At 36.3% G+C, this 25,492-nt stretch overlaps 1 protein-coding gene across 3 annotated transcripts in view; it reads left to right on the top strand.

The window, feature by feature from the left end:
• Nucleotides 1–25,492, top strand: part of CBLB (Cbl proto-oncogene B) — a 128,007-nt gene extending 102,515 nt beyond the window's left edge. For 2 of the 3 annotated variants that reach the window (XM_027883242.1, XM_027883244.1), the window contains 9 exons: nt 348–713; nt 2,942–3,036; nt 8,243–8,386; nt 12,749–12,837; nt 12,938–13,069; nt 14,332–14,469; nt 16,921–17,040; nt 22,881–24,559; nt 24,606–25,492. In XM_027883242.1, coding sequence (XP_027739043.1) covers nt 348–713; nt 2,942–3,036; nt 8,243–8,386; nt 12,749–12,837; nt 12,938–13,069; nt 14,332–14,469; nt 16,921–17,040; nt 22,881–23,143 — 1,347 coding nt within the window. In that variant the 3' untranslated portion in view covers nt 23,144–24,559; nt 24,606–25,492. The remainder of the gene's footprint in view (nt 1–347; nt 714–2,941; nt 3,037–8,242; nt 8,387–12,748; nt 12,838–12,937; nt 13,070–14,331; nt 14,470–16,920; nt 17,041–22,880; nt 24,560–24,605) is intronic. The other variant, XM_027883243.1, reaches the window with a different exon arrangement.

The raw sequence follows: 25,492 nt of genomic DNA, 5'->3' as shown, positions 1-25,492 counted from the left end.
AAGTCTGTTTTTTCCAAACATTCCTCAGAATGCATTCCAGCAGGCGAATAAGTGATTCAAATAATCAATGCCAAGGATACTGGAAAAACTTTGTGGCCAAATAAACATACCTCAGTTAGTTGCCTTTTCTGCTTTCCACTCCTCCCTTGGGTTACTCATGAACAGCAGAAATGGGGAACATGCTTTCTGAACAGGGGCCAGGTTGTCTGCAGAATGCAGACATTTAACCTACTGACAAGTGCTCTTGTGGTGCCAAGAAAATATCTCCCATTAGAACTGGTAAAGCCACACTTGATTGTCAGAAATATATCTAACTTTCCTTTCTTTTAACCTTCTGTGTCGTTCAGTCTTCTCCTTGTATGGTGAGGAAACAAGACAAACCTTTGCCAGCACCACCACCTCCCTTGCGAGATCCTCCACCACCGCCACCAGAGAGACCTCCACCAATTCCACCAGACAACAGGATAAGCAGACACCTGCATCATCCAGAAAGTGTGCCTTCCAGAGACCAGCCGATGCCCCTCGAAGGATGGTGTCCCAGAGATGTGTTTGGGACAAGTCAGTTGGTAGGATGTCGGGTGGGGAGCGATGCCTCTCCCAAACCAGGACTGACTGCAGTATCAAACGTAAATGGAAGGCACAACCGCATAAGTTCTGATCCAGGATTTATGAGGAAACACAGACGTCACGAGCTGCCTGCAGAAGGTGCTAAGGTATTTCAAATGAACTGGATGTTGAATTCTTATTTGATAACCTACTGCAGCATTGTCTTGCATTGGCTAAAACCCTGTTTATACTGGTCGGTGTTGACCTGTGGTTTCTGAGTCTTTGCTGTTGATACTTAGTAATAAACCTATCATAAAGAAATGGTTTGCTAAATATTGTAATTTGTAAAGCAAAAGTGCATGAGGGTCTGAGTTATAATTTTCATATCACACCCTCAAAAAATGTCTTGAAGAGAAAATTTTAGATGTGCTGTATTCTTTTAGCAAATCATCCATGATATGCTGTAATACAGTTATATAACATCTCAGGTCCACTTTGGAAGTGTCATATGCCAAAACTGTGTATGCATTTGCTGATGGAATTGATCTTCCAGTTAGTTCTGTTGTAGGTGAGGTAAGGACTTAGTAACCTCTTCAGTCTGTAGTGTATGCAATATCTATAAATGATGCATGCAAGTATACTTAAATCATCACATATATGATGGCATTGACATTAAAACTAAATATAAAGGTTACTTGTGTTGTTCATCAGTAAAGCTTACTTTCAAAAGATCTTTAAATTAGTCATGATGTTCAGTATACTCTCATGAAAAGGATCTAACTTGACCTGAAGAAAGATAAAATAAAGCCAGGCTAAACGTAGAATGATTTATTGTGTCTTTACCACTGCCTATATGGGCTGCATCCTTGAAAGTGCTCAGTGGCACAGACTTTAGCTGAATTTTTTCCTCCTTCATACTTAAATCAGAACTCTAATTGTAATTTGTCTGTAGCAATTTATGACTTGTCTTGGACAAATGTCCAGTGTAATAATCCATTTCAGAGTTGTCACTTGAAACCTTTCCACTAATTGTCTGGCTTGGTTTGGGTAGGGATTTGCTTGTCACCCACAGAAGAAAGATGTTTTCCTGTTCTCAGCTGCATGTCTATAACTATTATGTTTCTTCTTTTTTTTTAAAAAAAAAAAGAAGGATCATTTCTGTATGTTACTTCAAGATACCTGGGGAGAAAAGCTTAGAGGGAGCAGTTCTGGCATTAAGCAGCTTCAGGCACTTGCAAGGCCACTTGCAATTGGTCCGGCTTAGCTTTGAAAAGAGATCAAATGATGATGGCCTAAGAAAAAATTTCTAGTTCTGCTCTAATCAGTTTTATCAAAGCAGGTCAATAATTTAGGCATAGAGGTTATTAAGTCAAAGCTGCAGCTCTTTTTTTTTTTTTTTTTTTTTTCCTTGAAGACTATGTAACTTGTGCTAAGACAAATGGACTGGTGGTTGTCATGATAGTTAGAAATATTTTTTTTTTTCATAATTTGCTTTTCCCAAGATCACAAGCTATTTAACCTTTATATCTCCAGTTTAAAGGGTTTTTTAAAATTTGTTTAAAATGCTGTAGCTTTTTATCTGATTTTAAATGGATACTGGGTTTCCATCTTCAACTATACCTTCATGTAGCATTCTGGTTATGGTCTGGCACAGTTTTGAAGCTGATGGAATGAATGTGTCTAAAATTAGAATACCCACTCAGTGCAGAAGTGCCATTATAGTCTGGAATAGTTTCATATACACATCTTTAACCAAGGACTGTTTCACTGTCATCTTCATGGTTATAGATCTAAGCCATTTGTTTAAAGGGAACAACAGACAACCCTGAATTGCCATTTCAGGCTGTATTCATATTTATGAGGGAAACATGGAATGCATTTTCATCCCTGATTCGTATATTATTTGTAACATAAACTTTTTGCTATTGATAAAAGCCAAGAATAGGGAAGACAGTCCTGTGGGTAGAGGATGGATTCTGGCAGGCACTGTATCACAGAGTTTTAAAAAAAATGAATTTTTAATGTACTGTACTTCTTGCTTTCCAATTGCATTTCATCCCTCTCACTTTGCGATCTTGAAAGCTTAATTTTCCCTCAAGCGGTTCAGCTGTAACAGAGCAGTCCAACTAGCAACCGTGATGGAAAACTTCCTCTGTTGGTGAAGTCTTAAGCTAACATGTCCTACAGCTCCCTAAAGGGGTGAACTGAAACAGATATGAGAGACCCTTTAGATAACATAATGAATTTGTAGGAAAACTCTCTTCTCTGTACCATGAACTCGTAGGAAACCTTTACCCGCAGTCTTCTCAATGTCTGTTGTGTATCACCTGGTTGATGGATATCCACGATGAGGAACAGAAGGAGATACCCATTGTAACACTTGTGTGATTTTTAGGTCTTTTCAAATGGTCATCTGATAAATGAAGAATATGATGTCCCTCCACGGCTTTCACCCCCTCTTCCAGCTGTCTCCATCATCCCTAGTATGAAGTAAGTTAACTTTGTCTGTCAGAGAAATGTGTTAATTGATGTTCGATCATAGCACCGATTCTCCGGTGCTCAAAGAAGATGGGAAAAGGAAAAAATATAACTTGATGCTATGCTTTCCATGAACTTTACGTTCCCTTTCTAAAACCACATTAAATTGTATTGATTAAGTGGCAGCAGTTCTGATATTAATTGAACATTGCGTGTTTTTATAGGTAAAGAGGCTACATTGAGCAAGGTCTTGCTCATAAGCATTTGGCAGTGGGAGCAGGTTCTGTCTGGTTTTACTTCTGCTGCTATGGGAGATGTGTGGTCAGAGCTATTTATCACAGGATAATTATGACAGATTCTAGGGAAAGTGCTAAGAGTAAAGAATATATGATTTGTCAGTGTTTTGCCCCTAATCAAGTCATGCTTTCTGGGCTTTCTGCACAACGAGTTTTATCCAGGCTTCACACCAGTGTCTGCTCTTTGCTGTGGCAAAAAACCATACAAACAAAACCATTTTATGTAGTTTTAAATAGGATCAACCTCCCTGAGTTCTAAAATATGGTTTGGGAAGTTTTGTCATTTCAAGTTGCAGACTATTTTTAGCCTTCCAGTAACACGACTGTTATATTTTTTACCAAGGTGTTGCTGGTGTATCTTTGGACTCTGAATCACACAGGATTTTGTACAGAGCAAGATATATTTGAAGTAGAAAACTTGGAAGTCCTATATTACAGTTTGTCCTTTTTTGTGGTTTTGTAAGGAAATTGGAGCATATCACAATGTTTGATACTATCCTACAGCTTCTTTCCAGAGTACTGCTTGTGATTCTTGCTGTTAAATAAAATAATTGGACAGTCAGTACATATTAGTACTGAGAACTTTCTCATTAGTGTGCACCTGTTCTGTTCACTTAACTTTAACATAGAAGACAAATATATTACAGCATTTTATTAATATGCTTTTTTTTTTTCTGTTCCTGGCCACAAGAATAAAGGTGCAGTGGAGCACTGACTTTTTTATTCAGAAACCTCTTTCTAGGAGGAGCAGTTGCTGAGGTGAAGTTCTCCATGCTCACTTTCAGTTCAAAAGGAAATTTTAGAACATTATCCAGACATATCTGTAATTGAGTGCTAGGATGTAACCTGGTGGAGGGAGAGTGTCACAGGAGTATCAGTTGGATACCTCATGTAATCAAATCCCCTTCTAGTCTGCTTATTTGTAATCCAGTGCAAAAGCAGGGATGTTCTACACTCTGTAGTAAAGAGGAAACAATAACTCTGATAGACAAATCAAAGAAGTTTTCATATGCCAAAGCAAATGGAACTCTGAAGAGGGGAAGATTCTTATTTTTGTATTTCATAGTGTGGAAAAACCATAACATTCTTCTTCATAAGAATCCCATTTTTTACTCAGATATTTGCAAATTTAGCATAGAATCAAAGTACATTATATACAATATTCATTGGAAGTCTGCAGGATGTTGAAACAATGTGAAGTGGCACACAATCCATATCAACCCAATCCAAGGCTAGAATGCGTGACTTCAGATTGGTCAAAAGAAATGTTTTCATTAACCGAAGTCTTCTGAATAGAAAATTGATGTATTCCAGCAAGAAAATATTCTTCATTTGCTAAAACCAAATTCCACTGACTTTTGAGGAAGAAATTAATATCCATTTGTGTTTTGGTTTTGTAGTCACATATTTTAAAAATTACACAGAATGTTTTAAATTTTGTTGGTTTTTTTTTTTTAAATGTATAATTAGCAATACATAATGTAAGTGTAAGAAGTTTGAATTTTCTAAATGTATAATTAGCAATACATAATGTAAGTGTAAGAAGTTTGAATTTTCTAATTACTAAAATGTCATATGGAATGACTGTTAAAAATAAAAATTGATCATTGTTATTTCTTGAAACACTAATATGTCTATTTTAAATTTATTTTAAATTAAGTTTCTGTTACCATTAGAAAATACCCCAATAATCTGTAATACTGTGTGGCAACTTGTAGGTGGAAAAACTGGGGAGGGAGGGGGGAAAAAAAAAGTCATGAAAAACAGCAAGTTGAATAGGTTTAACATTCCCACCAACCACCAAAAAATTGCTTTGAAAAAGGTAACTCAAATAATACCTAGCACAATTTCATTTGAAATGTTGAAGAGAATATTTGTATGGTGTCTTTTTCATCCTTAGCAGTTTAATTGACTGCTGAGCACTCATAAATATGTTGAACTGTATTTGATTCAAATACTTTTACTTTTCCACAACTGTGGTACTGCAATTATTCTGGTGCAAGTTTCCCATTTTTTCCTACTCTGGAATCTCTGCAGTGTTGTGGATTGAGAGCTAGTTTGTTTTTTTTTTTTTACAGGTCCAAGGCATTCTACTGTTTCTAGTTATCATCAGTCTCTGTACACAGATCTTATAAGGATGTAATAATAATGAAGTACTGTAAAGTGTAATTATAGAAAATTTCACCAGCTTGACAAACAGATGCTTGTTTCATCTCTGTGCTTATAATGACAATGTTCACTGTTTAGTTACAAAAAGCTGTTTATTTTTCTGGATGATTTTGTGTAGAACAATAGAGTTAGTCTTAGAACAATTGAGATTTAATATTTCAGTTTGATCTTGAAGCAATTTCAGTAATAATGGAGAAAATGAGATAGACATCTAGCTGAACAATGCAAAACAAATTTGGAGTCAAATATCATTACAACTGAAGTAAATGAAAGGCAAATGTGATTTTTTTAAAAAATAAAGACTGTGAAATAATAATATGAAAATTTAGGACAATTTTAGGACCCTAATGAAGAGGATATTAGCTCTTTGTTAGTACTCTAAGTCTTCTACTGCTTTACAGATCTTTACTTTTCAGATATTACTTACATAATATTTGCAATCTGGCAAGTATTTTCCCTACTTTCAAGGTAGGAAAACAGAGACTTTACTGATGTGAAGGCCTTTTCTAAGGCTACACAGTATTCAGAAGCAGAAAACCTGGAACTCAAGTCTTTAATAATAGCTCCAAAACCAGTAATGATTTCTCAGCAGAGAAGGGGAGAGGGGTTGAGTGTTTGGGTTTTTTTCCCCAGTAATAGCCTTTAAAGAGGACTTCAAACAATACTATCAGCCTGGTTTGGTCAGTATTGGACATCCCTGGTGTAGTGATTAATATTTGTAACATAGCTATCTGCAGAAGCAGGAATTCAATTTGTAATTATTTTCTAAAAACACAGGCTTATATCTTTGTATTTGTATGTGTGTATATATATATATATCTTCAAATATATGTATATAAAGCCCCCAACATCTCCAGAACATGCTGGATTGCCAGTAAGAATGATTATACAGGCACAGAAATGAGATAATATGTTCTTTGTTGGCCTTTCAGCTGTCTGCCTGAGAATAATACGGAGTTGTCATTGTCCCACTACATTTTTACATTCTGTTCCCTAAAGGTCTGAACATCAGTGACACAAGCCTCTTGTCCATCTAAGAAATCAAGGATGGAAAAAGCAATTTCACACTGCTTTGCTGTGTGAAATTTTGCTCCCTCTGCACAAAGTGGTTGAAAACTGCAATAAAGAGTTTGCAGTTAGTGCCATAAATGTTCTTTCCTCTGTCTTTGACTACTATGTCTTTGCAAAAGAAGTTGGATTCCCATCTTTCTGGAGCTTGTTTATGAAGTCAAAAGTATAACAGTGGTTGAAGGAAACTTTATGAGAAGTTACAAGTAGGTAGGGAGTTTTAGGCTTTGAATATATTATAAAAAAAAAAATCTGCCCTCTTTTTTCTCTGTTCTTTTTCTTTCTCTCTTTTTTGTGTATTAAATAATTTAGTGACTGGCTAGTACTCATGGTGGTTAGTTATTTGGCTTTGTTCATAGAGTATGTGGTTGTTGTGAAGTCATGTGGTATGACAGGCCTGGCCTGTCATTTCAGCTCTTGCCCCTACGATAAAATCAAACTAATTAGACCACAGTAGGACAAATTGTGTCCTTCTCATAATTCCTTATAGACCTTAAAAACTTCCTTAAATGATGTATGAAGTAGATGTAACGTAGCGTGTAGTTCAGCTCAGGGACCATTAGCCATACTTTAAAGCCACTAATCCAAATGGCTGGGGATGCATTGCACACCTTCATTCGAGGTCCTCCAGCTGTTGGCTTCTTTAGTGGCAAAACATAAAGGTGATATTCACTGCATAATGTAATAGCTAGATGATACACGTATTGCTCTTTGTGTTCAACTAGTATAAGAATCAAACTTCTGTTTGTGGTTTTCATGTATGATCAGTCTGAAATTAGATTTAGTCCTTAATGTAAGCTTTTGTATTTTATATGTTTTGTGAGTTTCTTACTGATCTTGACATGTTGGAGTAATTGCTGTAAACAGAGCAGCTCAGTGTATAAAAGAGTAGATGATGATAATTGCTAGACCTATAACCTGGCTACTTGTATTTCCTGAAGGCCAAAAGATATGTTTAGGTTATTAAGAGCTAACAAAATTACTTTCTCAAGACTGTCCAATAAAATTAAATTTTTCCTCATCGTTCTCTTTACACTCATATAGCAGAAAACCACAAAGTAGTTTGTTTTTAAAAAAAAATCTCATATCCAATAGTGTTCTCCACAACAGAAGTTGTTACCTGTAAATGGAGTTTTAAAGTCTACTTCTGTCCTGGGCTTCCACTGCTTTCAAAAAGTGATATAAATCACTGTCTGTGATGACAATTAAAAACAGTTTTTATCTGAAGTAACACCAATTTAAACCACATGCAAATTCCATGAGTTTTATAGTATTAGGGCGGAAACAAGACCTTACTGAAAGGGTGAGTGTCCACTGCACCACTAAGCCCTGCTCAATGCTTTATGCTCTGAATTAACTTTTATTTAGTTCTTTTGATAAGTGCAAACAGGTTAATCCTCCAAGTGCCTATTTAGTGCTCTAATTCTTTGCAATTCTCTGCTATGTTGTGCTTGCTTAAAGTAGCAATTTAACTCTCAGAAGGTCAGCTTCCCTTTTCTCTGTGTGTTCTCAGTGACAAAAAAAGCCAGTAACATTACAAGTTTGTTCGTTGCAGTGTTTTTGTCTCCTTATATATAGCAGACATTTATTAAGGATGTTTGGGCTAAAGAAGATTATTCTCTGTATTATCTGAGGTCAAGTACATAACAGCTAAAGACAAAACAATCTCTTTGTCATCTCCTTAGGTGCCCTGGTCCTTCAGCAAATTCTCTGTCTGATAAATCGAGGGATCATACAGACGATGATGATGAATACAAAGTTCCTTCTTCACATCCTGTAATACTGAGCTCACAACCACCTCATGGTCATAATATAAAACCTCTTGCTCGGTAAGGTAATTTAGCAGCCTTGAAAGCGACTTATTTACAAAATGACTGCTATTGGTAATATTAAATTGGATTCAATGTTTCTAAAGACTTAAGCTTGCCTGCCTTCTAAAATGTCTTATCTTTTCAAGCTTGGATTACTTATGCTTCTGTTTCATTTGACCAAGTTCATTGACCAAGTTTGTGAAGTTCACTTCATTGTATCTCTCTTTGTCAGAACTGGGCATTTTTTACTTTTGAGTACTATTTCTGCAGTTGGTCCTTTTTTAACCCTTAGGCTGAGGTTTTCAAAACTGACAAGGAGATTCAACCCCGGCAACTCTTTCAGATTTAGTTTTAAGGAGAATTTTGTGTCTGAAATTCCCAAAGTCAGCTTTGATTCTCTTTTCGTCCAATGTGTAGTGTGCCTTTTTAACTTTTTGAGCCTGTTTGGCCGCATATTTTCTTTGTGCTTCTCAGGAAAAGAACCTTATTTTAAATACAAGTTGAGTGTATGTCCTTAGCTTTAAATGTGTTCTAAAACACTATCTCCAAACTTTCACAGTTCTGAATTACTGGTGAATTATGGAAAGGATATTTGGAGCCAAGGGGCATGACAACTGAAAGCTGTGTCATTCCTGGTGAACTTCTTGGACTTTGACTCATAAAATACTTTGAATGGCTGGAATTAAGTGAATAAGGGGACAGCTTTCTACTGGTCTAGTAGGTCAAAAATATGAAATTAAAATCAAGTATTGATCTAGAAAGTTTAGACTCTTCTGTGATTAAAAATTGCAGTGACATATTGCCAATTTTTCCTCTCAGTCAGAATGTGGTTCAAAGACCCACCATCAGTAAAGCCCAAAGTGTCTCTAAGCCTAAAATTAGCCAATTATGGTTTTTAGACCTCTTTAATCAGAACTTAAAAGAGGTAGAAAAAAGGTCATAGTATGATCACTCTTTGCATGCAAGATAAAAATTCTGTCTATATTAGAAATGCTGATCCAGCTTTTACTGCGTAGACATGAATATTACACAGTTGTCTAAGCTTTATGAACTTGAGTACTTAAATGTTCTTACCTACAGTATGAGACTTTAAAAAAAAAAAATCAATGCTGAATAAAACTCTCAAGGTTGGCTGAGCAAAAAAGTGGGAAATTTAAAAAAAAGAATTCCAAGGTCCTAATCCTTTTTACCTATGCCATTTTTTTATGGGGTTGCACTGTCCTTCTGCACGGGAATGTGTTTTAGTACCATGCAAACTCGCCCAACAAAGGCTGAGCTGCTTGCATGTCCAAAGTTACTCAGGATGTAACCTTTCTTAGACAAAAAGTTGTCTGCAGCATAAGAGAGCAGTATGTGGGTAGATTACCTTAGTTTCGCAGCTTCTGAGGACTGTTTGGGTTAGTAAGTATTGTGGTGCAATAGGAGAGAGAGCCTGCAGAGGGGACCGGTTGACTCCAAGGACCCCACATCCACTCTGGATGTTTTGGGAAGCTTCAGATTCATACTAGCCCTAACATGGTCCTCTGGCTTGAGTACCCTTCAGTGATTGCAGTCCACTGGATGAGCTCCTGCAGGACATCTTTTGAGTTAACACTAGCCAGAAGCAGTTGGGTCTGCATGGTGTGAGACCTCTGCAATGTAAACCAAAGTGCTGAAATGAGGGGGGGAGGATGCAAACAGAAAGATTCTTGAGAAAATCACCAGCTGGAAAAATAGAAACTTATGATTTTTCTGTGGCCTTCTTTTGCAGAAAAAAAAAGAATTGAGTGTCTTCAGTTCGCCAGGACAGGATTTTAGCAGGTCTTTAGAATTATTAATAGAGGCTGTAGATGGAAAGCTTAGTTAAAGTTTTTTACAGTTTTTATTGTGCACATGGTGGGTTTTTTTGGCATGAATCCAGGACTTGGTACAGAAAAAATACCTCAGTTTGCCATTTAGGTTGCTCCATGATCAAAACCACCAAGTCTTTTTATTATGCATTCTGATAAGAATTTTAATTCAAACCATTCCCCTAAACATTAAAAGAAAAAAAATAAGAATAAAGGAAAGAAAATCCAATGTTCCATATTGTTACCATGTCTTCTTTTAGCTTTCTCTGCTGAGATGTGAAGGCCGAGATAAAGCTTTCAAGAAAGAATCTGGTTTCTGGTTGATGTTGTATTCTTCTAATGCACTTCTTTAAATCTCAAGAGGAGGGTTTTTTTGTTTCAAGAAAACTTCTCATTATTGCTTAACAAAACTCTTAACAACATTTTTTAATTTTTTTTTTTTTAAATTTTCATAAATTTTTAGAACACTTCAGTTTTTTTCCAGTGTCACTTTCTTCTGTCTCTTTCCTAAGTGTTACTTCTTTACTTCTTGCATAGTACTCGGAATTTTCAGTAAGCTAAAGAGCCTCCTAACTCTCCTGGATGTTTTGTAGTTTAGGAACTATGTAATTCTTCCATCCTACTCCCATATTTATATTACCTCTAAGACTTTTCACTCTTTTACCAGTAGATGCAACAATGCTAAAACTATTACAAAAATAATGCAAAAGATTATTCAGTCTTAATTTCTGGCAGATCAGTTGATTGATTTGTTACAGCTGATCATCTCTTCCCAGGCATGGGGCAAGCTCAGCAATAAGAAATGGAAGGAAATAATTTCAGCACTACTAATTAGGCTAATTTTAGAAGAATGTTACATTATTATATTCACTATCTTTTCCTAATAAAGTGTTTTCCAAAAATGAAAAGGACAGAAGGCTTCCTTGTTAATACTCATTTGTTGCCATTCTTTTTGGAGTTTAGTGTTGATGTAAACAGGTATTTCAGCATTGTTTGTAAACTGATCGCTTATCTGAGCTCCTTATGAACTGAATACTTCTGAAGTGGTGCCATGTTAAATTACTTTGCTGCCTGTGGCTAGTTGCATTATTGAAAATGCAGAATAGATTAAAATTAAAGTAGAAACTATTCCTAATTACTTACTATATATGCTGAGGAGTCAAAGGAAGTGTTGCATCCACTGTATTTGAAAGATTGAACCAATCTAATCGAAGATAGAAGCAACACTTCCTCTACCACTTCTCTGGGGGAATGAATTCATGGCAAAATAGCCCTTATCATTAGGGCCGTTTTGTTGTTTTGATTTCTTTTTTAAAATCTTGCAATTATTCTTACATTTATTTCATTACTCCTAGTTGTGACTCTGGGGACCACAAACACAATTTCACTTCCTCTTTCCTGTTTATGTATTCTAAATGATTCCAGACCTTTATTTCATTCCTCCTTTCCATATGACCAAAGCCGATAGACTTATTAATACTATTGCTAAAAAACCCTGAAATTGCTGAAATTTTAGCTGTATATAACTCCAGCAGTTTCCCAATATTTAATAATGGTGCATGGTTGGTTGGAATTTTTATTTTTAAGCTGGAATTGCTTAGCATGGTGGCCTTTTCCCAAAGAAACTCTCTAGTATGTGCAGGGTCCACAGTTCCAGTGACAGGACTAATTTCCTAGTTCTTTCATGTTTCTTTGAGCAATATATGATATTCTGAAAAGGCTTTTTCTGTATTCTTCCCTTCCATATTTGAACAGTCATCTTACAAAAATAAACTTCAATGTTTTTGACAAGATTATAGGCACTTTGTACTGTTTGATTGGGTGATTTTCATATTCAATTTGATATTGTTGTTTCATTTTGAGAGTATAATGTGCTCTCATTTAAAATAAATCATTTAACCATGGTAGAAGTATCAGCAAGACTCAGATTTTTGATACGGAAATTATTAGGTTCCTGCAAAACTGGTTTGGATAGTTCAGTTTTGGAGGTTTTGGTGGGTTTTTTTAATGTTTAGCAAAGAGTTTAGTTGAAATTTGTTATTATTAGTCATGTGTAGTGGAGTTCTGTTTGGATTTTTTTGTTGTTTTTACATTTTGTTTAATGGCTTCTCTGTGTACTTTGGTGTGGATAATTACCAAAATCCACATTTCCCTTTTTCATATTTCTGCTAGCAAAAAATTCAACATCTGGGAAGGCAAAATGGGTCTGAGTCTGTGACTTAACTGTGTGAATAAAATAATGACCTGAGCTCTGAAGTGAGGACTGTGTTTAATGTTAGTTCTTCCTCTAACTTGTATTGCAGCCTTGAGTAAGTTATTTAAACCATGTCAGTATCTCACCAAGAAAGCAGTATAATCCTTCAAAGCAATTTTACTGATGGTTAACCAGTATCTGCTCTCAATATCAAAACCCATAAATTTTAAAATTGGCACAGCTTATTATATTTCATTCATTTCCATATAATGAACTGCCAGCACGGGTACTCGGTCATTCTGGGAATTAACGCTTGGCTAAATGGTTGATTGCTTCCTGCTTAATGTCTGTCTTCAGGGTGTGTGAGAACGGTCAGTGTGCTGGAGTAACGAATGGAACACACAGTACTGCTTCTGAGATAAAGAAATCAAAACATCCCGAGTTAGGTACGTTTTTACTTTTCCGCTGTTTATCGAGAAAATTTACTCTGTGCTGCTCTAGGGGTACAGCAAGAAAACATTCACTTCTTGTGGTTGTGTCATTCAGGAGATGTCTATGATGCACCTACTCTTCCGGTACCTTTGCCACCTGCACGACCTCCTACCAGAGACAACCCAAAACACAGCTCTTTGCTCAACAGGACACCCTCCGATTATGATCTTCTGGTGCCCCCTTTAGGTTGCAGACTTTTTGCTGATTACATGTAATGGTTAACACTGCCTAGATGAACTAAATGCCATGTTTACTGAAAAACAACCAGTGTCAAGTATGCTAAGAGTACCAAACAGGCTATGAGCTAAATATTACAGCTGTAAGTCAATATTTGTGTCAGTGATCTGTACTTGGAGTCTGCCTGTAAGCCCTCACATGAGACAGAAAAAAAATCACACTAAACCATTTTCCCAAAAATAAATTTTAATTGTTTGTCTCTTACTAAGGAGTTTGAGCATTGCATTAAATTTAATGCAATACTGGAGGGGCTTTTCTATTTCAGCTTAAGTAGTTCCATTTATTTTATCAAATATAAAAATGTCAAAGAAATGGTATTTATACGAAAAACCCCAAACCACTAAATTAGGAAGTTTATTTCTGGGATTTTTTCCACTGTCAAGGGAGAGTTCAAAACTCACTGTTGTTGTATACAGTCACCAAAAGCTATTTTTGCCAGCCCTGATTTCTGTTTTGTTCCCCTACATAAAAATCCTTGATCTCTGCATATATACTGGTGCTGTCCTTGGCCACCATCCCCTCTCTCACTGACAAACTCAGCTGAATGATTGTGTCTGTGCAGACGTGTCATCATCCAATTTTCTGGTTCCATAACACCTTTTGAACGTTTGCCTTTTTCCTGCACTGTGCTCTCTCTGGTCCCTGAAGTATTGCTGAGTTGCAGGAGAACCATAGGCAAAATTCACACTGCTTAGTAACTCCAGTCCTGTCTGCACCGCCTTTGTGTAAGGGATACATTCTTTTGCCAAGCTCTAGAAAATGCAATTCATATCTGGAGCTGAAGCTTCAGAACAGCAGATAAAGATAATACACTGTATAAATGTAGCAGATCCAAGGTAGTCAGCACTGGTGTTTGTATATAAATATATTTGCTTAGCCTCTGAAGCACAACTGTTACTCTACAATGATAGTCAGTGAAGCTTTCCTTTTAATACATTCTTTGCAATTGAGTCACCAAAAGCAATCTCTTCTCCCATCCCAGAAAAGAAACTGAGCTCTGCAAAAGGTCATTCAGAGCATGTTTTAGAAGAGGATTGTGCATAGTACAATCCTAGCTTTGCAGTTTCATTACTGGAGTCACTGAACTGCTTAGATGAACCCTGGGAGTAAAGGCCTCAGCAGCCAGAGAAAAATAAAGTTTAAGCTTCATTCTTTATTATGCAGTTTTTAATGAAGTTTTGCTCGTCTAATAATTCGTTTCTGAAATGCAGGCGAAGACACATTTGATAATTTGCCCCCTTCACTACCACCCCCACCACCTCCTGCTCGGCACAGCATGATTGAGCACACAAAGCCTGCTGGCTCAGGAAGCCGACCTTCTTCGGGACATGAACTCTTCCTTCATTCTGGTAGGAATACAGAGGAAGCAACATTTTATTTCATTTTCATTTTCCTTTACTTCAGAAGCTTATCTGTTTGGTGATAAAGTTGTCATCAGGCTTCAGAATTCATTATACAAAAATACTAAAAAATTTTTAAACTATATTTTTAATGGTGGAGGTGAAGCAACTCAGAAGGTAGAAAGATTTCACTTTTCATTATCACAAAGTAATACAATAAGGCCAATGTTTCTATACCAGCCTAGAGATTTTGGTAAATTGTACTTTTTTAGTAAGAGTTAAAACTTGTGCCAAATCTTCTGTTGTAATCTGTGATACTAGTCTGTATCCTTTTGTTGGCTCCATTGTTTTCAGTACTAAAACATAATTCATGCAGTTTGTTTTCAAGTTGAAACTTGTGGAAAAGCTAGAAAATAAGGGAAAAGAACATTCTGCTTTGTTAGAACTGTTGTAATATTTTGCCACAAAATTGTATTACCTGTTACTGGGTCCTGGGGTTCATAACCTTTTTGCAAAGTCAAATAACCTTTTTACCAAGTCAAGTTCCCACCTATCTCTCCCTTTAAATCCCTGTCACACTTTCAGTGTGGTATTTTGCATGTGAAAGGTGTAAAAGCTACTTCCACAATGCATGATTTTTGTCTTTGAGTTGAAAAGCATTTGATTGTCAGGTTGATTAAGTTGAAACACTTGCTGTTTATGATATGGATTACAGCAGGATTTTTGTGGGTTATAATGCATGTCTGTGAAGTGAATTACTTTTTTTTTCTTTGCGTAAGCTTCCTAATGGTGTCGGTACCTCAAGTTTACCTTTCCTTTGAATATTTTCACTGATGATCTACCCTGTGGTCTGGTTAGATATCATCTTCCCTGTACTTGTTTTTATTAGAAGCTTTAAGGAGAAGGATAAATTGAAATATTTTGGTGATGGTATCACAGGAAGGACAGAATGTGGATGACAAGCAGTCACGTGCACCTCTGTAATGGCCTCACGGGTTTCCAGGTGTTTGGCTGACCCGTGTGAATGGTACTTGCTGTGGGATGAAAGGGAGCTGCTTTAGGTTGAACTGCACTTACCTTTATGGACTGTTTTTATTATGTATGTTTTGCTATCGTTCAAGGCCTGACATTGAGTAATTTGCCAAAGCTGTGTATGTTTTATTATGCAAATTCAACCCAGTGTTTTACTTTCTCATATAAGCCTCTGAATGCATCTAGGTAAAAAGGCTCAGCACATTAAAAAATTTAGAGGTTGATCTTGATAAATACAGGACCCAGAAATATTCTATACTTCAAAATAAAAGTAATGTAATCTTCAACAGTCCAGTGTGAATGGGTGCATCAGTTGTACCATCTGATGCAGAAACACACAATGCACCATTCAATTCTAATGGGAATGGAGAGGAAAAAAAGAAGCCCTTTTTTTAAGTGTTACTTCCAAATAATCTAAGAAGCATCACTTATAGTGTTAAAAAACATTTAATAGCTTTTTAAAAGTATCTGGAATATGTATCTACAGCTGTGTATTGTTCTTCGTATTTGCATAGGGAACACAATCTTATAGCAGCAGTTTTCATTAATCTTAGGAGTGGATGCATCTACTTAGGCACGCATGGTTGTATGAATTGGTCTTTTTTTATTCATATGGTATTTCTAAAGCCATATTACTCACTTTACATCTTGTCACATAATCTGCTGTAGATGATTTATGATGAGCTTTTGATGATTGGTTTCCCTATGAGTCTTGAGGGTGATTTCTCAGCTATCCATCAGAGCCTGTCAGATTAGAATAATAATCTCATCATCAGCACCAGCAAGAAGTTGCACTCACATACAGATACTCTTATGAGTCCAGAGCAGAACCCAAATCCAGGATGATGTTGCACTTGATCAGCTGCATCTTTGGTAGCCTAAAAAAAAAAGGAAAAGGAAGACACAGAAGATACAATACACCAGGACTATATTTCTCTCATTTTTTAAATTCTGTCCCTGTAATATTTATCTGTCGCTGGGACTGTATCAATAGGAAACCTGCCCTGCAGTCTGTGTGAGCTGCAAAGCATAGGAGTGTAATGAAGCCCTAACCAAACTGAATAGCTGGGATATTTCTGATTGTGTTGCTTCAGGCACTGCAAGCTCTTCCATGCTTTGCCAGCCACAACTCAGTGTCAGTGTTGGGTAATTGAAAAGTACCTCATGGATGTGAACAGAAGAGACGCGGTCAGTGCAAGACAGACCAACTTTGAGCTGTGCTCTTTGTGTTTGTCACTTCAAAACATGCTTATATGTGTAATTTGGGTGTATATGTTCCATATGCATGTGCTGTCAGGGGAGACCTCTGGATTCCTGGTTCCTCCATGTAAAGGGAGGCTATTTTAATCCTAGCTTTTTTGCATCAGCCATCCCTCAAATAATAATTCTGATTATTCTAAGATACCTTTTTTTGTTCTGGTATTACAGACTCCCATTTTGATCCAGCAACTGGTCATGCTCCTTTGCCACCTGCTCGTAGAGTAACTGGAGAAAATGTCAAAACAAATAGGACATCTCAAGACTATGATCAACTTCCCCCATCTTCAGGTAAGGCAAAAAAACTGTTCTTGTAGAAAATTACAGCTTTATGAAGCAAACAACTTTCATCTGTAAAGTCCAGTGAGTTTTTTTGTCATTCTGGGCATCAAATGGCAATGATAATACTATTTTACAACAGTATGATACCATCAAAGATAACAGAGATTAATGTTCTGCAGTCCAGGTAGAAGTGGCTACCTGTTGTCTGTAGGTGTAGATACTGCAGCTGCCAAACTGAATAATGCTTATGTGAGTTCTAGTGTTTGTTATTTTTTGAGAAAGGCAGAGATTTCTCTGCCACCTTAATGCTCACAAGAGATCAGAAGTCGCGCAAGGAACACAAGCATCTCACTTCCAGCTTTCATTTCTCCTGAAAAAAAATAGTAGCTTCGCTCTTTAAAGTATTATTATTTTCTGGTATTTTTTGCTAATATGTTTGAATTTCTAGGATAATTTTAAGGTGTTTCTTAATAAAATAACAAAAATCAAACCCACTTAAAATTGTCTTCCTTTTCAATGGAACAGCTACAGTAGAAGCAATTCCTCTGACTAAGAAATTTTCCATATGGTTTTTGGGCAACACAAATAGTATTTAAAGAAAAATTACTCACATTAATTAAAATAATAACAGAATTACCTGTATTTCAAAGTAATTTTTCCAATTTTTAGACAAATACTCTTTTGTTTAGATGTGCGTGGTACGTGGGAAAGGGGAAGGATTGTCCCACCTACATTATTTGGCTGTGTGGAGAGACTACACAAAGAAACGGCCAAGTGATGTTTTGAACCATTAATCATTCTCCAGATAAGAGAGAGTTGTGTGTGAAGGCTGCATAAGGAAAGGAAGAAACTCTAGTCTTTCAGCTTTAATAATCACCAGTGTTCTATTGCAACATTCCCAAGTGGGAAAAAAAGATACGTTTCTTTAATAGTAATTATACATTGCATTCTCAGGAATACATAGTTTCACTCTACTGGAAAAAAAAGAATGTAGTTTTCCAACTTAAATGATGGGAAATTTCTCTACCACTCTTCAGACTGGCTTATTTTTTAATGAATAGCATAATTGAGAATTAGTTTGATGCCTTTGGTAAATACTATCACTTTTGAGAGAATACCTTTACAAATATAAGAGTGTCTCTCTTCTTGTTTCCCACTGTTAGAAAAAAGAAAAGGGTTTATAGCACATGTTTTATATGTGACACTGTGAAGGATCTATTTGTCTTACAGCATTGAACAAATCCATTTAGGGTGCTTTGAGTTCTCTTATAGTACAAATTAAGGCAATGGTGTAACTACTTTTAAAGCTGTGGAGTTTTCCTGCAGTTCTTGTAATTCTGTGGTAGAACAATTTTTAATTTTCCTCAATTACTGCAGGCTGCTTGCTGCTTAAGAACTTAGAGCTTTCTGATGTCACTTAATAAATACATTTCTATCTGTATGTTTCCCACAACCGTCTTCTAAAACACGTATCAACTTTTGCTATAAATATCATTCTAAGTCAGCATGATATGCAGCAAGATATTCCATTTAATTTCAATTAAGTGAAAACTATGTGATAGATCATGTCATTCTCTTAATTGGAAAGTTGTTTTTACAGTGGCAGTAATTCCAAAAGATAAAACTGATGAGCTTCAGGATGAACTGGTTCACCTTCATCTATGATTTAAAAAGACAATGTAGAGAGTGTAGCTGAATTCAGAACTTTTGCATTTATTCTGATCTAATCAGTTCACTTAAGAAATTCTTCGATTCAGTGCTTTTGTGAGGTGATTCTTTGAACTAGCTGAAACAGAAATGGAATTCACTCTAAGATCTAATTACAATTTAGCCACTGGGTCCCTAGAGTAGCATGGGGTGTCCTTTAACTTCTCTGCCTCTCATTTTCACTGTTTTTAAGATTGTTTTCATGATGTTTAACTGAATTGTTAATATGTAACAAGAAATTTATTTTAATTCAGCCAGGTATCCAGTATTGAACACTTAAGAAATTGTACCCAGCTATGCAACTAACTACTCCAAAGGCATGGTTTCTCAAACTTTTTATATGCAACTGTTTAAAATTATTACAGAAAGAGCAAGAGAAGGAGATGACTTTGGGGTAGAGGAGAGGCTGGACGTGAGCTGGCAGTGTGTGCTCAGAGACCAGAAAGACGGTCATATCCTGGGCTGCATCGAAAGCAGTGTGGACAGCAGGTTTGAGGGAAGTGATAGGATCCCCAGCACAGGAAGTACATTGACCTGTTGGAGCAAGTCCAGAGGAGGGCCATGATAGAGGGATGGAGCACCACTCCTGTGAAGACAGGCTATGAGAGTTGGGATTGTTCAGCCTGGAGAAGAGAAGGCTTCAAGGTGACCTAATTACAGCCCTCCAGTACCCGGAGGGAGCCTGCAAGAATGCTGTAGGCTTTTTTACAAGGGTGTGTAGTGACAGGACAAGGGGGAATGGCTTCAAACTAGAGAGGGCAGGTTTAGATTACATATTAGAAAGAAATTCTTTACTGTCAAGGTGGTGAGGAAAGGTTGTCCAGAGAAGTTGCAGATGCATCATCCCTGGAAGTGTTAAAGGCCAGGTTGGGTGGGGCTGAGAGCAGCCCTGGGATAGCAGAAGATGTTCTTGCACATTCATGGCAAAGGGGTTGGAACTAGATGATCTTTAATGTCCTTTCCAACCCAAACCATTCTGTGATTCTGTGATATTGCTAATAGTTAGTATATTTTACCTAAGCACAGCCAATGATGAGAGGGAAAGGAGAAAGAGAATTAAGCCTCTAAGAAGATATATTTTGCTGAACTTAGCTATTCTATAAGAAATGGATTCAAATGGTTAGTTAGGTATATTTGCCTGCTGCCTGTTCGCTCACATGGCCTGATTAAAACACTTGGCATGCAAATTTAAATTCCTTTACACGGAAATATTATTTCAGGGTGGATTTCAATTAACATTAGGGGCAATAATGCTCCGTGGTAATGCAGAATATGAAGATCATGCCTAACAGCTTGATGGAGCGATGTGTGCAGTGAATCCTTTCTCACTGTCTCCCTGCTCTCTGAGGTAGTGCAGGTGTCCCCTTGGTATGGTTTGTTCCTGTAGCCCAGTCAGATTGGATGTAGCTGCTTTCCACTGTTCAGCAGAGGGCCTTGCACAGCAAGCCTCTGTCACCTTCTTCTCTGATGCTTCTCAGTCTGTCCGTGAAAGGCCATGGAACGTACAGGAGAAACAGCAAGGGAAGAAAAGAAGGGCATTTCACAGCAGAGAGGAATAGGCAGTTGTCACCATGACAAATATCCTCTTTCCACTGTGCCACAGAGCTCCCACTACTTTTTCCACGCTTTTTGAACACCTCTTAAATGGGCCTGTGTCTGCCCTTATACTAACCTATTACCCAAGGGTTAAATCTAGTGCTGAATTACAGAAATGTGAGTGATAGATTCTTCCTTGCTGTAGAAACTGTTAATTGAATTACACAATTAGAAAATCTGTTTGAATTTTTTTAGTTAGACATCCATGGTGGCTGAGACATCAGAGAGGATGGGAGTTGGGAAGGAAAGTCCTGCTTAATACCTCTATCTCAGTGTCCAGATGGACATGCAGCTTAGGCTTAGTATCTTTAAGCTCAGGATCCAATATGATACCCAGCTTTAGCTAAAATTTTATATGGATGTGAAGATATTGAAAGAGATGTCAGCGCTTAAAAAAACAATAATGGGAATTGAGAGAGAGAGTGCTAAAGATCTGAAAGTATCTGTGCTATAGAGAGATGTCACTGCAGTGAGAACAAAATGCCTATGCTGCAAATCTGCTGACAGAATTAAAAATGACCTTACTAAATGATGTGATTGCTTAATAAAGTTTGTTTGAAAGCTTCAGCAATATGAAGGTTTTAAACAAGAAATTACTTCAGTTTTAAGCCTGTATTAGACTGAGTAGAAAAAAATATGTCCTCATGTAACACATGCACACAGAAAGATCTGATGTATGTACAAGGATTTTCTTCTGTACTTCAAACCTGGGGAAAATTTAATTTTTGTAAATTAATTTTGTTTCGTACTCTAGAAATTAATTCCATAATGAAATGTAAATATGAAAATAGTTTGAAATTAAATTTTTTTTCTTTTTGTGAAAGAAAACTGATTGGTTTTAATATTCTTCTTTTACAGTCCTGAGTTTTCTAAAAAAAAAGTGAAATGAGAAATTTGAACTTGTTTCTGATTTGGTTTTTAGTGGTTAAGCACATTTCCTGAGCTGTATTTAATTTCTCAGACCAGTGTGTTTCATGGATCTTCCACACCTCCTTAGTGGGTTTGGATCTGCTTCAGGTGTGTTTGTTAGAATGCTTATAATTTACATAAGTCTTTTCATCTTCAGAGAGAAAATAAATCAAAACAAATATGAAATAGCCCTTACTATCTGTAGGTTGTAGCTCCTTACTAAAATCTTTTAATCAAATTTCTTTCATGAATTTGTTATACAAATATCACCGTCTTGCTAAAAGTACTGTTATCTTCTCTGAATTAAGATGTGGAATGAAATTTTATAGCAACACTCTCATCTGAATGGATGGAAAAACATACACCTTTGTTAGACATGCACTAGTGTGAACTGTCTTCATTCACTTGAAGTGTTCACTGCACTTAGTTGAATTATAGATCTCTCTATCCAGTGTTATAAGGTAGCATGTTATAGCAGGAATACTAGAAATATAACATTTTTTTCCATCCCTAAAAAACTGTCTCTGAAGTACTTAACACTGCAAAATGCCATTGCTGTCAGTGTAAGTAAACAGGAAGTATCACAGCCAGAAACTCCTCTAATTTATCTCCGTCAAAGTCACTGTTGATGGGACTCTTTAGAACCCTTTTTGAGGGATTAAAGACTTTTTAAATTTTTTTTTAGTACTTTGCTCTTGGAAGTGTTTTCAGTGCTATGCCTACTTGTATTTAAGCTTCTTATTGGGGAATCAGTGAGGATAAGGAGGTTTCAGTAAAGTACCAAGTTTACTTGAGCACAAAACTCTTGACTCTGAGAAGATTAGCAAGTTTGAATATTAGCTTTTTTTTACCAGCACATCAGGATTCTCAGCCACCAGCATTAACTGTGAAGGTAACCTTTCCAGAGAAGATAAGGAAAGGGGAGATATTTCCAAAGGGAGACTGGAGAGGGAGGATCATGATCTGTTCTCACCGTGAGAATAATTGGACTAGAGTTTTTTTCTGCAAAACCAGTTATTTATGTACTTATATGTAGCTGTTGTGCATAAAACGAACTGCAGTTGACTCAACAGAATCTGCAAGATGTACCAATAAGTGAAGGATTTTTCTCCCTTGGGCATATTTGTCGGGATTCCTCTTCTGCGAAACTTACAGTCCCCAATAAAATTATGATCAAATTTGTGGTTGAGTTTTGCTTGTTTGTTTTTTGTTTGGTGGGGTTTTTTTGTTTGTTGTGGGTTTGTTGGTTGGTGTTTTTTTTTAAATTAAGAAAAAGTTTTCAAGCTGTAGGCTAAGAATGGAAAGCCTTTAAAATTTTGACTGGCTATTTTCACCATCTTTGTTGTACCATCACACTTTATTTTTCTTCCAGCTTTGGATAATCCAATTTGTAAATTTCACATTCCTATCGTATTATTAAACTAGTATATTACTACATTATTTATTTCCATTTTAGATGTTCTTGAGGACTTCAGCTTCTATCCAAATTTCAAAATGAGATACATCAGTTAACTAAAATATTTCTTCATGTTTCTTTAGTGTTTTACTATTTGAACTGCTTTATGAGGCTTGACCTGCCTATAAAAAAAACCCTTAAGCCAATTTGTATTGATTTCTATCTCTTCTGTTTGAAACAGATGGTTCACAAGCACCAGCCAGGCCCCCTAAACCACTTCCTCGGAGAACTGCACCAGAAATACATCACAGGAAAGCATACAGCTCTGACAGTTCCATGGAAAATGTGGATGCAAAAATTGCAAAACTTATGGGAGAGGGCTATTCCTTTGAAGAAGTCAAGAGGGCGCTTGAAATTGCCCAGAATAATGTTGACGTGGCCCGTAGTATTTTAAGAGAGTTTGTCTGTTTTCCTCCACCAGTCTCCCCACGTCTCAACCTATAGCAGCATCAAGATTTTCTTGGAGCATATGAATAATTCTGCAGATACATGTGTGGATTGGGGAACGAGAGGAAGAAGAGAATGGAATATTTTTCGTTCATCCTTAGTAGAAGGGTGTTTGTTTCCAGCCGTTTATCAAAGGCTCATGGCTGCTCTGATCAAGACTTATAAATATGCTGAGGCTTATGTATTTTTGCTAGCCATACTTTTTTAAATCAGGGTTGAACTGACAAAGTAATTTAAAGAAGTTTACTTCCCTAGAACTTTTAATCTGTGAAATGCTTTTTCTTGTTTACAAGTTGGCAAGTTACAGTTTTCTAGTTTGTGCCTGTACTATGTTCCTGTTCATATTCCCTTGTACCTGTGGTCAGTTCTGCTGTAGCATTCCCAACAGTTTCCATGCTGACCACTCCATCAACTGAATCATCACTTCCCAGAAGTTCTGTGTTTTGTTTTGTTTTTCTCTTACAAGATGCTTTAATTGTTTTTTTTGCATTTCAGCTCATCAAATGCAAAAAGTATGTGGCCTTCACTACTGATTTTTTTTTTTTTCTTCTGAGATTCCTTTGCTTTTGAGAGAGGAAATATCTGAATGTAAAATGCATTATTTTGTCTATGAACTGCCTTTTTAAAGGTGTTTTGACAGTGATGTTGGGCAGCTCTCTGTTTAACATGAATTCCATGACCTGTAGTCCCCAAGGTCTTTTATATACAGTTTCAACAAAAAAAATCCCAAACAACTAATAAAGTACTTCATGCAGCAGTGATACCGAGTTCTTACATGTAAAATCTCTTTCTAATTTGAATATTTTATTGCAAATGTTCAAAAGAAGTCAAGTGAACACGATAATACTGTGTTTTCATTACACACTAATGTCACCGGTTCTTTATGACCTGAGTCATGCCAGAGTAGAAGGAATCTTTTTGAATAATATTAATGGCATTCAGGTAAATTCCAGTTCTAGCTTCTGTAAAATAGAATGCAGGTAATTTTTTTGTTTAAGTGATTATCCTGTGGTTCATTGTGGCTTGGATCAGTTTGTGTTAACTTGGAAATTTTAAATCTTTGATGCACTGTTAATTCTTAATGCTACTGTAGCAATATTTTTTGCAAAATTCTTTAGTAATGTCCTCCCTCCCCTGTACACTTTATAATACTCGAGTATGTGTTTAATATCCAAATTCATTCACTCAGTTTCCAGCTGCTCAGTTGGAAATACATTTTTGCTTTGCTTGGTTATTGGTATTCCAGACTTTGATGTTTCATTTTTGAGCCCAAATTGATGCAAGCCAAATAAAAAATATTCCTAATTTTAGAAAAGAGAGAGGGGAGCCAACTCTTTTCTGAGTATACTCAAAGTAAACAGTCCAAATATTTTCAGAACAATTCTTAAGATTGCTGCTTTCTTGGTTTTTTTGGTTTTTTGTTTTGTTTTGGTTTTGTTTGTTTGTTTATTTGTTTTAGGAAACTTTGAAATCTTCTTTTATTCTAATACTATTGAAAAAATAAAACCATGTGGTAGTTAGAATATTTTTTGCATTTTGAAATGTGACCAGTATATGAAAATTTTCACAGGGTGCCAAGCTGGGTGTGAAGTTTAATATTCATTATTCCCTTTCAGTTGTTCTCCTTCACGCTGAGCAAGTGTTAAAAGTTACATCATTTGTAGGATCAGATCTCAGCAGCCAATGCGTTTGTTGTAAAGATTTTTTAAAAAGACAGCAAGTGGGTGAATTGCAGGATTCAGAGTAACTGAAAACACCCATTGGAAATCACTTTGCTATCTCAATGTCCATTGTTTCATCAAGAAACTAATTCTTAAAACCAGTTAAATAAATTACTTTGTAGCATCACAAGGTGTAGTGCATATATCATTAGTCTGCTTCAGTGATAAAAAATGATAAGGAGAATTCAGAGTATAGGGAAGAACTTGTGATCCACTTTGATTTAAGCAAATGATTCTGAGTTTATGTTCCAGAAAAGAGCATTTGCAACTTCCTTTACTTGTTCATTCCTCAAGTACAGCTTACGAAAAGTTTAAGTTATATTCTGTGCTTTTAAAGTTCAAGTTAATCTCCTTCCTCAGTTTTGGGAAAAAGTTTTATGTAGTCTTGAAACCCTCTTGTTCATTTGGTTTGTTTACAACATTACTGTAGCATTTTAGTTAGCTGTAAATTCAAAATTATTCATGCTATTAAATTATACACTCTGGTTGTACTGGAATTACTGAAATGAGGTTCTAGTGTAACTGCCAGCATAGCAATGACGACAGTGAAAAAAAGAACACTTTACAAGGATGAACAAACAGTGTGCAGATTGAGTTTTGAAATTTGGAATTGTTTTTATGCAGC

The sequence above is a fragment of the Empidonax traillii genome, unplaced genomic scaffold (assembly GCF_003031625.1).
Source record: "Empidonax traillii isolate 1590-97213 ecotype Southwest subspecies unplaced genomic scaffold, ASM303162v1 scaffold121:size1714817, whole genome shotgun sequence".
In the NCBI taxonomy this organism is placed as follows: Eukaryota; Metazoa; Chordata; class Aves; order Passeriformes; family Tyrannidae; genus Empidonax; species Empidonax traillii.
Note: the sequence above shows the minus strand (reverse complement) of the source record. Positions and strands in the feature narration are given on the sequence as shown.